Genomic DNA, 15507 nt, shown 5'->3' on the forward strand with positions numbered 1-15507 from the left:
TGGAGGTGTCGCCTTGTCCCGAGGCACAAAGGAAGTGTGCCCGGTGTGCCCGTAAGCTCTCGGCCATAATTTATATGAAAACTATGTACAGTAGAGTCCCGCTAATCCGAACACGCGTAATCCGAACGTGTCCCGGAACGAAATATATATTATATTTATATACATTTTTAAAATTAGAATTATATATTTTTTTATTTGATTAGAAATATTTTTTTTGTGACAAAAATACTAATTTCTTAAGGAATTAATTAAATTCGGAACCAAAAACATGCGTGTGTGACTCAGTGACACGACCCTGTCCGACAATGAAAATTTGAAACTTATTTAACTTCAAGAATAAAACTCTAAGAATCAATGGAGGATATAATATTTGGTAAGTAAATTATGATTTAATAAAGATAACAACAACAAAATTACACCTTTCATTATTACAAAAAATTCTTGGCCTGATGAGCACTGAGGCGTAATTTATTTGCGGCTATGAAAAGGTTAGGGGGGTGAAAATAAGTGCACGTTTTCAAATCAATTAAATAAGAATTTAAAAAAAGGTACACTTTTTTTTACTGAATACTTAACCCTTCATTGCATGACTCTTTTTTCAATAAAAAAATTCTATCTCACTCTAAACATTAGAGGAAAAATAAATAAAAAAAAGGATGAAAAACTTTCAACAAGGAAAAATAAAGAAAATACTTATGCATCTAATTTGCAACAACATGCAATGGTTATCCTTATGAGATATTGATATAATATGTTTTAACAATAACTTTTGGCTATGTAACGAATTTGATACACGATGCAGCGAAGGGTTTAGTTTAACAGCACATTACGTACAATACAATGTAACTAGGCTAGCCAAACAATGTAATAACTTAGGCGAAAACGTTAGTTAAAAATTTGTATTTTGTACTACATGCATACTACTTATTACAAGACATAAACTCGGTGATTAACTTTTGACACAGTGAAGAGAATCTATCGGACGACGCAAAGTTTGAGTTGCATTTGTACTGTAGTGTAATAACTGTTAGCTGTGAACTGTATTATGTATTATAACATACACAAAGAGAGTAGTCTGTTCCGAAAACGTATATCTACATACTATACGCACTATTATATTAATTATTTAGACTAATCCTAACAATCAGCTAATCCGAACAAGGTCCGATCACAATTAGTTGGAATTATCGGGCCTGTACTGTACATACTGAATATTCCTTTTATTTAAAAGCCACATTCAAACATTCTTCATTCGCTCAAAAGGAAACGGGTAGGAAAATAAAAGAAAAATAAGGAATTGCGGAATGGGAATCAACATAATTTTTATTTTATCACTGGTTTATAAACATTGTTAATTATAAATAAATATTTGAGATGAGACAGTCGTAATAAGTTTATAAATATACAACAAATAATAACATTCTATAATTTCGAAACAAGAAAATGCATTATGATATAGAAATCTACGTATAAAAGTTGCAGTCTAAATAAAATGTAAATAAAATATAAATAATTCAATTTAAAAAAGGGTCACTCCAGAAAAAGGCAACATCAGAGCCTTACAACTAATTTACTAAATGTTAACAGATATGGCTACATATAAAAATAAATAAATGTAGCATCTGTCAGCATTAATTTTGATAATTGGAATATTTAATAAAAATAATTGTCATATTTAAAGTGTATTCATATGTACACATGATGTTTTTAAATGATTTTAGAAATAACTTAATCTGCCTGGATCTAAAAGGGGGATATAAAACAATATTTCACCCGATAAATTGATAATCATTCGAACAATTTGATCGGTAATTTTAAAAACTTTATAATACTTCATAGGTATACTTCAACATTATTCGTTTTTAAACATTGAATTTATTATTTTGATAAATATTCACAGCATCTACAGTTAAATCCATTGATACATGGTCACCGCTAGATGCATATATTGTAACGCTTTATGTTTACCCGTGACATGTCATTTATTTCACTCTAACTACTGCGCGCCACAGCTGTGTGGAAGCAAGATAACTATGCTGAACTGCATTGCTTCACTGAGATCGGATTCTTGCAGCCGAGCTTGATAGCAGAGATCATTCCTCCAGTGAGTGAACATGCTATTGACAACACAGAGTTTATTGCAATCTCCATATTATTACTTGATATATTTTTATGAATGAGACATATCTTTCGAATTCCCCTTTTGAATTATTTGTAATTTTTAGATACTTAGGGCGAGGGAGGTTAATATCAATATTGATGATGGAATACCTTATATCTAACGAGGAACTTATTTTACAGGAGACAAAAAACATTTAATTGTTGTACAACAAAAATGTCTTGCATTATAACTGATTAATAAATAGAACAGAACATTGGTGCAATTATACAAAGTTATGTGAAATTGAATTTTATGACCAACTGCACGGAAAACTTAAATTTCGACCAAAATGTTAGATTTGTTGTCGCCATTGATGACTTAACTTAGATATAAAAAACAAACAGTGCTTTTAAAAATAAAAGGTGCGGAAGCTTGCTTCTTATCAAAACTATTTACTAAAGAAAACCATATGCAAATACTATTTAAGTGTAAATTAAAGCAGTTTTTCTTATGATACAAAGAAAAGAAAAAGGTTTTACTTATTTTTTAAATAATATTAGATCCTTCAAATTTATTCAACAGATAAATAAAAATTTACAACTAATAAAAATATAAATAAATTAAATTTAAAACATATAAATGAATATTTTCTGAGTGTAAAGAAAGAGAGAGGGAAAGATAGATGGGGAGGCCCCCACCACATTTCCAAACCCAGTCTTAAGGACCGACGGCCCTCCTGTTAGCTTCACATACAGGACAAACTTTAGTTAGTTTGGGTTCAAATAACAATGGTAACAGGATGAGTTTCCATCTCATCACGGAAAGAACAAAAATCTATCCATATTTCATGTGTTTTAGAAGAACTTAAAACACCATATTTAGTAGAAAAAAAAGGTGAGGAGTGCCACTCTTTAGAAATCCATTGCAAAAAATACCAATTACAAAATTTTTAAAAATGCTGAGACAGAACTATTACAATAAATAAATACTAAACGAGAATTTTAAATATGTATTTATTATTAACAATGTAGGTGAATAACAATGAGAGTTTCGAAAAAGTAGTTTAAAATATGAAATATTTTGGGTATTTGTATAATACAGGGAAAACAAAATAATTAAGGAAAAGGAAAATTGGAATATTCATTCGCACAAAATTTATAACATGGAAAATAAAAAATGTTTTCCAGGGTATGTGAGGTAATACTCAAAGTTTTAAGGTAATTTCTTAGGCCGTTTCTTAAGATTTTGGTTATTACTAAAATTTCTCCTATACACATTTCTATAATTTGTAATTATAATTTTTTTTAAATTAATATTCATCCATTTTTACAAATTACACCTACCCCTTTTGAATCCATTTAATAAATTTTTCAAAATGTAGATTTCAGAGAAAAGAGCTATAATAGGGGTATATATACTATTTACAATTTCTATTTAAATAAGCTTTTTTTGTATACGTCATTTAAAAATAATATTCGAGTATGGCTTAACAGTATACGGGATTATTTTGATTTTTTACAGAGATTCGATTATAAAATTAGATTCAGCTCGGCAGGAATGTAAATTATCAGTTTGAAGTTAATTAAACAACTAAAAATAAAATGCCAAAATATTTTTTAAGTCATCCTAACTAAATATCAACGCTACGTTCACACGTTCTATGTGTATTTCGCGGTATGAAGTAAAATATTCCAGTCCTGATAGGACAATGTGTATCTACTTACTATGTATATATGTACATATAATATTAGGCTATTTTAAAAAAACTTTAAAGACTCATTTTGAGATAAGTTTTGAAAACTTATAATTATCAAAATATATAAATTGGTTTGTTTACCAAAATTTATGAATGTAACTTTATTTTTCATTTTAATGACATAAGTTTAAGCTAAAATTACCTATGCAAAATATGGTTCTTAACCAAACAACCCTGTTATTAAACCTTAAGAAAACAATTTCTAATTCTAAATGAAGACTACAGGGAAAAAAGAGGGAATAGCTTTTTTACGTAAATTGATTTAATAGAGCTATTTTAAAGGCTATCGCGGATACTACCAAATATCATTTACAAACCAGAAAATAACAAATTCAGTCACTAACATCTCAAGGGTTTAAATAAAGCCTAAAGAAGAAATATAAGCGTTCAAAGTCCTAATAAAGTAAAATTATGATTTCATATTAGCAAATAAATTATTATAAAAAATCACAAGACAATCAGTCAGTATTGAAATCTGTAAAGAAATCGGTAAGATATAGGGGTTAAAACTATCTATAATAGAAATAACAGGAAAATGTGTATTCAAAAAATAATTCATTTAATTTCTCTGACCCCATATCAAGAACCTTGCGGTCTCTATAATAGTGAGATATATGATTGGGCAACACGCGCACCGGGAACTTAAGTAAACTCACATATCATGAAATTCCCATACTGTATGATGCAATGCATTGTTACTAATTGCTGTCATTGATTAACTGAACATTACAAATTAAATGATTCATTGAATCATTGTCTTTTTCAGATATTTATCATAAGTACAGGGAGAATCTAAAAAAATCCCTCTATATGTAGAGTACGTTCATTTTGAAATAAACCCAATTATCTCATTATTTTATCATTTGACGTTCCTCATTTTTTCTCTACGGTCTTTCAATTCTACCTCCTTGACTACTGGCAGTTATTAAAGACATTAAGAAAAACATGAAAAACCCGAATATATAGAAAGAAAATTCATGTTGCACAATGTTTTTAACGTCATCAATGTAATTATTAATTCGAACTAGAAAATTATACCACTTTTCGCTGAGATTCCGCTTCCTCTTGGTACTGACTTGCTCCAGTTCTTTCCCGTCTTTGGATATCCTGTTGCACTTTTCCTACATTATAAAAATGATACAAATTAATTTATAATCCCTAAATATTTGCTCCATTGTACATTTGTGAATGATGGAATTTTTAATAAGGTATATTTTTTAAACAAAATTTAACAAGCTTGCATGGTAAAATAAAGACTAATTACTTATGATTATCAACTTAGTGGAGCATTTTTCTATTAAAATACTCATTGGCCGAGATCAGTGCCAATGTCGCTATGTTCGCATTTTCTAGAAACGTAACCTTTGCGAATACGAAGAATGAAAAAAATTAATTTAGCTTTATTTTTCATTAAAAATTTTAACATTTAAAATATTAATTTCTTTCCTTATCGGAATGCATTATACGCAATGCACTTCATTTGATCGGATAGTACAAATAATATTATGTGTAGGCAATTAGTTTTACATCGATATGACCATATGCCAGACCAGTATGACATTTAGATATTACAGTTAAAATCCTTTGATACGATTGATGCTATAGAAAATTATGAAAAATAAATGACCTAATAAAATATGCACCAACCTTGGTCTTTTGAGCTGCTTTGTACTTCAAGAATGGAGTGAGAGTATACTTAGAAGTGTCTTGTCCCAAATGGGTGAGTGCATGGTTGCTTTGGTCACGCCGCCGCAGAGCCACAAAAGCAGAGGTATCATCTATGAAGGACACAAACACTCCTCCTGTAAAACAATAACCATTTTTATTTTCAATACTTTACTATACTTTACTACCTTTCTGGGGTACAAAAATTGATGTCCGACTTTCTTTGGGGAGTGGGTTCTTTTTACATGATATTTTTAATTAATCTTCATTAAAATGATGCATTATGAAGATAGAAATTATGTTAAAAATTTATTTATTTTTTAAAAACACCTATTCGAAATATTTTTCTATTATGACAAAATTACACACAAATATCGACAGATGTCATTGCTATACAAGTTACATCATACTAACTGTCAGATGGACTTCGACGTTCATTAACGTCGATACTCCCTAAAGGAAAATTTGCACTGATGTTCATTTACGTCCATACTCCCAGACAGGTTAACCCTCCCACTTCTGGCCTTTATATGTACCTAACGGTACGGATTGAGGGCAAAACAACTGTCATACATAAGCTAAAGCGTAGAAGATCATAGAATATATTCTTGGGAGAGAAATATTTTACAAGGGGCTCTATATGTATTTCTTTTGAAAAAATTATAGTAATATTACTGCAAAATAATTATTTGTAAAGCTCTTGTGTTCCTTTTTCAAATACCAATTACATAGATCCTCTTATTGGGTATTGGGAGAGAAATATTTTACAAGGGGCTCTATATGTATTTCTTTTAAAAAAATTATAGTAATATTACTGCAAAATAATTATTTGTAAAGCTCTTGTGTTCCTTTTTCAAATACCAATTACATAGATCCTCTAATTGGGTATTGGGAGAGAACTATTTTACAAGGGGCTCTATATGTATTTCTTTTAAAAAAATTATAGTAATATTACTACAAAATAATTATTTGTAAAGCTCTTGTGTTCCTTTTTCAAATACCAATTACATAGATCCTCTTATTGGGTTTAAACTTCTCCATGGCTCGAGTCTGGTTTCCGAAGGGATAAGTTTAATTTATATATGAAATATTGAAATCAAACACTGATATTTAGAGTCTACTAAATTGTATTATATTATTAAAAACACATAAAAAATTAAATTTGTGACAATTGTTTTGCCTTGTTATGGCATTTTAAAAAATGTCAAATTTGATTAAATATTACTCTCGGCTGGTACCTGCAGCATGGGACTGATCACCCTGCCCTCATATAATAAATGGTACCTGTATTTGTCCGCCTCCGTGGTGTAATGGTCAGCGTGCTTAGCTACCGTGCTGGAGGTCCCGGGTTCGATTCCCAGGGGGGGAGGTGAAAATAAATATTAGTAATTTAACACTGTAATATTTATTTAATATTACCCTGGACTGGTTCCTGAAGCGCAAGAGTGATCACCTTGCCTTCGTGTAAGTAATGATCAAGATAACACTGCGTCAATTTGATGCAGTGCCCTATGCACCATTAGGAGCGGATAAGGGTTATAAAATAAGTATTTGTACAAAGTTGTGTAAGCTAAACAAATGAAGGTGTATGGTTCACATATGGTTAGAATTACTTTAAAGTGGTTTTAATTGCCTAAAGAAGAAATTAACCAAACATAACAACTCAGTGTACAATGGATTAAGTATACTTACCAAAAGGACTAAAAAGTTCATATATTTCATTTCGGTTCCAATTTGAAGGGAAAACTATGTGAAAGACGTGGTCACGGGATGGATTCACTGAAAATATAACAAATTGTGCTGTTTTACTTAGTATTTAACAATAACTTTGTACACATATCCCTCGATAAAATACTCAATGAATTTAGCTTCCTAAAATGCCGTTTAACAGGAAAACGAGCATCAAAATACATAAATAAAAGTTTGAACAAAAAATTACCGACTAAATAAAAATAAATGTTCTTTGAAAATTTTATAGCAAATAGAGGGATATTTTACATTTTCAGTGAATAAATAATATAATATTAATGGGAAACTTACAGTCTTTTCCCGACAAATTAATGTACGGTGATCCTTGTGGAGATGTTTTGAACAAGAAGATTTTGTTCATAAACGGTCGCATGATCACCGACTCAGAGTTAAGTGTTACATTTTCCAAAGTAAGGTGTTGCATTCTAGCCAAGTATTCAAACATTGACGCAAGGCAGAGTCCAGTTGTGTATGCGTCGAAGGCTGCCTCGTGGAATTTGGAATCATTTTTGGTATATCCTTTTAAATTCTTACCCACTTCCACATCTGTAATGAAAAAATGTTCATATGAAATTACAATAAGGGATCATAAATTCAATTATGGGCTACTTATATCCGAAAAGAGATGGCACAAGAAGAATAAGAGACGTATGAAATCTCAAAAGTTAAAAAATTCAATCAACTTGTTTTCTGCACAGAGATTATGAAAAAGATAGTTACTAAGGATTTATTTCTTCACGTGAACTGAAAAGCATGTTGAAGATTATTTTTTTTAATTAGTTTTGTCATTTCATTTTTATTTATTTTTTCCTAGAACTGTTTATATATTATACTATTGAATGGTTGACAACAAGTAAGATTTAAGTGTGTGAAATAATAATTAAAATCATTAATTATCATTTTCGGGATTTACAGGGTCATTCATTTTTCGATTTCAAAAGAAAAGCTAAATAAAACACAGAGCGATACATTTTTTATGAAAATTTTATTTCATTATAAAGTTTGGACTTTACCATTTAAATGTGAAAAACAATATAATTCAAATGGCACCTCGGGAACATTCGATGCATGCGATTTTTTTGGGACGATTTTTAATGACTTTTTCGCACATTTCGGGCGGCCAGCCATAACTTAAGTAATGTTGGTTTTGAATGCATCTAGAGCTCAAGGATTATTCGCATAAACCGGGTATTTTGCGTAACCTCACAGAAAAATTCCAAACGGTGTCAAATCGCATGATGTTGGTGGCCAATTGACGTCGCCAAAAGTGAAATTATGTGACCAGGAAACTTTTCACGCAATAAAGCAATAATTGGTCGTGTTGTTCTCGTTCATTTGTTGAGCAATGCATTATCGTAAATGGTAAACATGTAACTAATATTATGACACTTCAAATGACAGCTGAGTTCGACAGGCGTCAAATGGCAGCGCTTTCAACTTGAAACCACGAAATAAATGACCCTGTATAAACACATTTACAAAGTGGAAGTACCTTATAAAAACATTACTTCATCAAAATTATCCTATTTGAATGAACGTTAATATTTGAGGCTATATTCATAATTATCTACTTTATAAAAAAAATTCAATTTATGTATCTTACCCACTAGTGGAATTTTGAAGGGTTCTTCTGTAAGTGTGGTAAACATACCATTTAAATTGACATAAGACATGCTATCTTTAAATTCTGACGAACTAGCGACATACATTGTATCTATTATGCTAAAACGAAACAAAACATATTACATATTCAGATTCATTGGAAAAATATATAGGAAATTTCAAATGATTCTACAATATAAAATGTCATACCTTGGAAATACAGAACGACTGAATTCCTTAAATTCTAGATAATTTTCTGGGAGCGGGGAGAAGAAATGACTTAGGATGTGAAGTAAGTCCAGCAAAAGAGAATGCCCAACAACTAATTTACCCTGAAAAAATACAAGAATTCATTAATATGTCATAAAAAAAATTATCAAAAACTTATTTTTTAAATGATAAAAATAAATCTTCTCGTGGCTACATGAGAAGCAACCTATTTTGATGTAGTCTCCCCTTGCAAGCAGCAAGCAGCCATCAGCCATCCAGTTAGAAAAGCCTATTTTGACTGCTTTTTTAGATATTATTCCTAATGCCTTCTAGATATCTCTCGCTTAGAGGAGGCACATTTCAAACATGTTTGGGCCACTGTAATTCCATTCTCATTCTCACACACAGAGAATGCTTTCCTCTCCTAAAGATCTGATTTTAACCTCTCAAGTAGCAAGATATTTTAAACCATCTTTTGTTCAGTCGGTAAAACGTGTAACTAGCCGATAAATGATTTAATGGTGTTGTGTCATCAATAGATGGCGTTAGTAGTTCAAATCCCGACATAATCTGGAAATATTTTAGGAATAATCACTACGCCCCAAACGTGGGGTCATACGCTATTTGACCTGATTTTTTATGACCCCACGGTTGGGATGGTACCCACGGAGAGGTTAAAAGTTTTTAAATGTCGATATGTACCAAATATAGTAATGTGCATCCATCCATATTTCCAAACTTATTTTTGAATACATAACACAATCAAACTATTTTTAATAGATAACAACCGGCACAAAAAACTTACAGATTTGCTAATTTTTCTAATAACTTGAGAAAAACCAACTGCAGCTTCCAATTCTTCCCATTCTTTGCGGATCTTTTCCTCTACTTTGATCTTCATATCTTCTTCAGTTATGGCCTTGGAAATAGAGAGGATCCTTAAAATAAAATAAAGCCTTATTCCCTTTGATGAAAAATCTTATTTGTATTAATTACCCTTCGACTAATCAATTTAAATGAAAATTTTATTTGAAAAGGGGGGCAGGTTTTTTTTTTCTGATAATGCGAAAATGCATTATTGCAAGGTTTATATGTACAAAGAATAATACTTTCCAGTTATCATTATAACACATTATTTTAAAATTTATCATAGGTTTTATATACAAAGGTTTTCCATCTAGTATTTTGTTTTCAATTTAAAATATTTATGTGAATCGAATGAGTGAATAAAGAATAGTAAAAAAAATACAGAGCGAATGTGATTGATAATATTGTAATAAAAACAGAGGAAGACCGAGGACAACTAAGCATGATCAAATCTTTCAAATACTTGAAAGTTATCAGATTAGGAGTCGTAATAATTAGCAGGTATGTATGAGGAGTTGCATGAATGTGGTAAGGGTGAAAATTGTTTGCAAAGACAGGTTGGTGTGGCGTTCTATTATCTTTGCCTGCCACTGCGGGGAAGCGGTGAGTATTTTACAATAATTTTTAAAAAAACAATCAATTTTTGCGTTTGATTGTCCTTGAAAAGTTAACAAAATAATATTTACCTTTTGTGATTTTTGGTTACAGTTTCCATGAATACTTTATTGGGAAATCTTGTTTCTATTTCCTGATAGACAAGTTTCCTCACAAAAGCATTAAGATTATCTAATTCTACGCTGCTATCATCATCTTTAACAATTAAATCACTTACTTGTGCGCTGTAAAAAAGTAAAAACAATTAAGTTATTCTGATTTGACATATTAAAAATTTATAACTTTGAAACAAGGATATGACAAGACAAGAATAAGATGCTATTCAATACATAATATGAACAGATAACAATGTGAGGTAACCAGTTGCATTCTTCATTCTTGGTGGCCAGTGTGGACAAGATGAATGTAAATACAGAAACATGTGCAATGGACAAAATGCAAATAAATGCACAAATAAACATAATGCCACTTTGCCGCAAGGGTAAAAAGAAGAATTACATTTCCAGACTTTAGAGACATATTTCATTTTTTCCACAAGCATGCACGCCAATTATTTCCACTTCTGACCCGTCCACTTTTAAGGATCTGGCATTCTGGATCATACAATTTTTTTCAGAATCTGGGCTTCTTTTCCTGGCCACAATCACATTGTAAATATATTTCGCCATTTGTTTATCATTCACCCAATCAACATTCTCAAACCATCATATTAAACCTTTTTTTTACCTTGTCAGTAATGCTCATCTCAGCCTGACCCACATAAAATATAAATATACATTTTAATAAACTGTTTTATGATTACATTCAACATTTTACATCATAAATTTACAAGCAATGCATAGTATAGTTACCAGATATCTTCTATTTGTAATGAATGTTCGGGAGGTATGACAATAGTAGGTTCCTTGGAATTTTTTATTTCACTGCTCTTAGCGGTGAGCATTGCCCTATCATAAGCATTTTTTTCTTCTAGATCATCCCTCAACTTCATTTCTTCAGTGGTAGAAAGGTAAGATATACCTTGAAAATAATTTATACATTTCAAACTTGTCAAATATAATTCTTGACTTTTTTAGAGTATTGAAATCAATTAAAGACCAATATTATACACAATTAGCTTTAGTCACGATGTTGGATTATGGGCTAGTAAATTAATATGAAAAATCACAAGACTATCGAAAACATTCTCATTGAAATCTGTAGGGAACTAAGGGAGATATTAAAGTTTAAACTTTATATATTTTAATAAAAATAATTTAATAAAGATATTTTAATAAAACGAAAAACGTGCGTTAGCATAAGTCATCAAATTTCCGTCATCGAACATTTTATGACGTCATAGTTTATAGAGCTGTAATAGTAGTAGTGTGGATTGTTTGTTTACCACTACACTACCATTTGTGTTATACAAATATGAGGGGAGGCGGGGGTGGGAGGGTAGTCCATAGACATCAACAAATAGAGCCGCCAATAATTTAGCAATGACACCAACATTAAAATAACTCCATCGTTTCTGTGACGTCATTCATTGCCAACATACGAAAATAACGTTTTTTCGAAGGCGAATTTTCCAAAAAAATAATGAATGAAAATATTAATTATATCGGCTGTTAATAGATTGAGTATGTTAAATTAAATATTCCTCCCGTCTGACAAAGATCCATTCAAAATTGTATTACATTTTGTTAACGGAGATTACATTGCACCAAACATTTATTTTCTAGTATCTTCAAAAACAACATTAAAAAAATATACCAAAATTACCTTCATAGAACAGTTTGTTAAAATCAAATTTTTGAGCAGCCAAAAACTCCATTGAAGAACTCTGGCAGGAGAATATTTTATCAGGAGCAAATCTGTGTTGGGGGCGCGGGAACAAGTAGAAGTTGAATGCATTGTGGCGATAGCACAGAGATTCCTTATCCCAGCGGAAGGCGCACAAACCAAACTGAACAAGGAGAAAGTCGGAGGACGAAGATAACACATTCTGATAGTATTCAGGAGGAGAATCAAATGCATTCACTCCTTTCCCACTTCGAAGTCCCGTAAATTCCCCATCAATGCACAGGAAGTCCGCCTTGGAGATGGAGCTCTCAATGTCAGGTAATAAATCCTGGAAATCTAAAACAATTTTTTTAGGTAACTAAAATTTGTTTATCAAACGTCCATTTAAATAAATTATTCGATAAAAAATACAAAATAGTGGTTTTTATCATGTAAAATTTAAATAAAAAATGGATAGATATTACTACAAAGTGACGGTCGTATCAAAAATCACATTTCGTCATATATCTTTATGGCTATGATACTGTTGCTAAAGACATTCCGATGCGTAAAAATATTTCCACGAGGGAATTCGTGGCACCACAAATTCGCCACTATGTAGTACCTGCTCACGTCACTTATCAAAAACATCCTTGTTGTCATTATAAGGCAAAATAAAGGAAAGGCTAAATTATCAAAAGTGAATTCTATGAAAATTGTAAAATAGTTTATATTCTTAATTTTCCCTCTTTTTTGTTATATTAGATTAGGTTAAAATGGATAAAAACAATAAAAAATGTATGTAAAATGAACTCCACCGAAAGACACACAAGGTGGCTTGGTGGGTCTCTGCAAAAAAATACTTTTAATTTGTTTATAATTCTTCTTAAAATAAATGTACTATTTATGTAAATAAAGATAAATTGTATTTTTATTATTAATATTCTTAATAATATAATAAAACCCTTACCGCACCCCAATGGTGCATAGGGCACTGCTTCATATAAACGCAGTGTTATCTCGATCGATTACACATAAAGGAAAGGTGATCAGCCTTCCACTCCAGGCACCAGTCCAGTGTAATATTGAATAAATATTAGAGTGAAAAAATCACTTATATTTATTAAACCCCCCTGGGAATCGAACCCGGGACCTCCAGAACGGTAGGCGAGCATGCTGACCATTACACTACGGAGGCGGACATTCTTACTATTACTTTTTAAGGCCCACCGCCATTGGGTGAGATTAAGATGGCCGTTATCAGAAATTTTACATGAGAATGGAATTTCTGATGGCACCAATTTGCCCCAGGGTAGCGTCTGCTTGTCACTTATTAAAACATCCTCGTTTTTATTATTGCTACGCACAAATTCACAAAAATAGATTTAAAGACTTTTCAAACACGCAATAAAAACAATGCAATGGTTTAACAAGCATATGGCCATATCAGATTTAGAAATTTACAATGGTAATATTGGACATTCAATAATAAATAAGAGTTTCAAGTACTTCGGAGTGTATGTTCTTACATTGGAACATTCTTGTTTTCCTCTTGAAAACAACTTGAAGTTAAGGAACAAGGAGTGCATTTAAGATTTGTAGGCGACGCATTCAACAGTATGAAGGCTGTATGGAGAATGGATTTGTACCCAGTGAAGACCAAAAACTGCCTATTCAATGCCTGCATTATTCATATTCTCTTCAACGGCTGTAAAACATAGCAAACTCAAGGGCACAGAGCAGCCACATATCCAGCTCTGAGAATAGATGTCTTCGAAGAATTCTGGGCGAGCGGTGGTCTGACTTTGTGAGGAACGAGAGCTGACTAGAGAGAATGCAAAGGAGCTGGCAGCCGACAATAGTTTGGAGGCAGTTAGTGGACTCAATACCCTCCACATAAGGAGAGGATAGATATTATGTAAGTAAAAAAGGAAAGAATAACACATTGTATGTAGGTTATGTTTACAATATTCAAAGGCCTATTTTTCAAATAAATTATTAAACTTACTAGATCTTGTCACGTCCATTTTTCAATTGTTAACGAGATTATTTTGGTTTAAAACTTATTGTCCATGTATTTGAGAAGATAAATCGAGAGAGTAGAAATCCACGCTAAGCAATTACTCGAAAAAAACAGCATAAACCAACAAATACGCGATGATAAATACTTTTTCACAACACACACGAACTTGGGACAATTATTTTGCAAAAAATAATCTATTGTAGCCTGAATATTAGATTGTTTTGTTTTGATCATTATCAATCCAGCAAAGCCATATTCAAAATATTTTTATTTGGAACGAATGCCGGCCGTACCACCGACGAAGATGTCAAAAACACAAAGTGAAAATTCAAGAAGCTAACCAGAGACAAGAAACAAAAAAAATACACCTATATTTTATCTTGGGGCATAAGCACCTACCGACACCTTAACGCAGATTACAGCAGATGAGATTGATATATTGCATAATCTGGGTGTTTAAAATATTACATTAAAAATCGTTTTTCTTTCTTTTAAAAATTTTCACTTCTAGGCGCGCAGATCATTTGTTCGTTATCAGACAAAAAAAAATAATAATAAAACGACGGCGGGTTTCTTCAAAGCTTAACCTTTCTTTAGAAAAATATATTTTACTATTTCGAATTGTAAAAGAATTTTGCTTCGGAACAATGATAACAGACCATCAATGTTTACGATGGGTAAGACCAGCAATTAGGGAATTTCGGCCGTTAGCAATAATGCATTTCGTCGTCCGCGTCTAGGGTCGTTAAAAACGGGCTGACCCACGGACCCAAAGCTACGATCATAAATATTAAGCCGCCCTTTGTAACTACCCTCTCGCCGCCTCTCGGAAGTGGAAGGCAGAGAGAGGATAGAACGTCACACTACCTTGTCTAACTTCCGCCATCTTTCCTTGTACGTGTCCATAAGGTACTCCCATATGTACTGGCAATACATATGGATGTATAAATAAAAATAAATAAGTATCAAAATAAAATTAAAATCAACCTTGCCAGGAATCGAACCTGAACTTCGAGTGGTTGACAAACGCGTCAACCACTACTCTGAAAGAGGTCTCTATTTATAGATTATTTTATATAATAATTATAAGTTAATCTAGTTATTATAGTCAGTTTAATTAAGAATCAGTTAGTTAATAATAAGTCATAATATAAT

At 31.6% G+C, this 15507-nt stretch overlaps 1 protein-coding gene across 2 annotated transcripts in view; it reads right to left on the reverse strand.

Moving 5' to 3' along the window:
- LOC148312352 (poly(A)-specific ribonuclease PARN-like) overlaps positions 1 to 14675 on the reverse strand; it is a 70965-nt gene extending 56290 nt beyond the window's left edge. The window contains exons 1-11 of one of the 2 annotated variants that reach the window (XR_015839241.1): positions 14338 to 14669; positions 12330 to 12686; positions 11417 to 11585; positions 10637 to 10789; positions 9889 to 10021; positions 9084 to 9205; positions 8875 to 8993; positions 7563 to 7817; positions 7215 to 7301; positions 5505 to 5659; positions 4896 to 4978 (exon numbers count right to left, since the gene is read on the reverse strand). Coding sequence is in view for 1 of the 2 variants with exons in the window: in XM_088277371.1 (XP_088133497.1) it covers positions 4896 to 4978; positions 5505 to 5659; positions 7215 to 7301; positions 7563 to 7817; positions 8875 to 8993; positions 9084 to 9205; positions 9889 to 10021; positions 10637 to 10789; positions 11417 to 11585; positions 12330 to 12686; positions 14338 to 14356 (1652 nt within the window). In the remaining variant the exon portion in view is untranslated. Of the gene's footprint in view, positions 1 to 4895; positions 4979 to 5504; positions 5660 to 7214; positions 7302 to 7562; positions 7818 to 8874; positions 8994 to 9083; positions 9206 to 9888; positions 10022 to 10636; positions 10790 to 11416; positions 11586 to 12329; positions 12687 to 14337 lie in introns of both variants that reach the window. The other variant, XM_088277371.1, reaches the window with a different exon arrangement.
- Between the last annotated feature and the right edge of the window lie 832 nt (positions 14676 to 15507).

This window comes from Brachycentrus maculatus, unplaced genomic scaffold (assembly GCF_059751285.1).
Source record: "Brachycentrus maculatus isolate JH-2025_06_01 unplaced genomic scaffold, ASM5975128v1 h1tg000042l, whole genome shotgun sequence".
Classification (NCBI taxonomy): domain Eukaryota; kingdom Metazoa; phylum Arthropoda; class Insecta; order Trichoptera; family Brachycentridae; genus Brachycentrus; species Brachycentrus maculatus.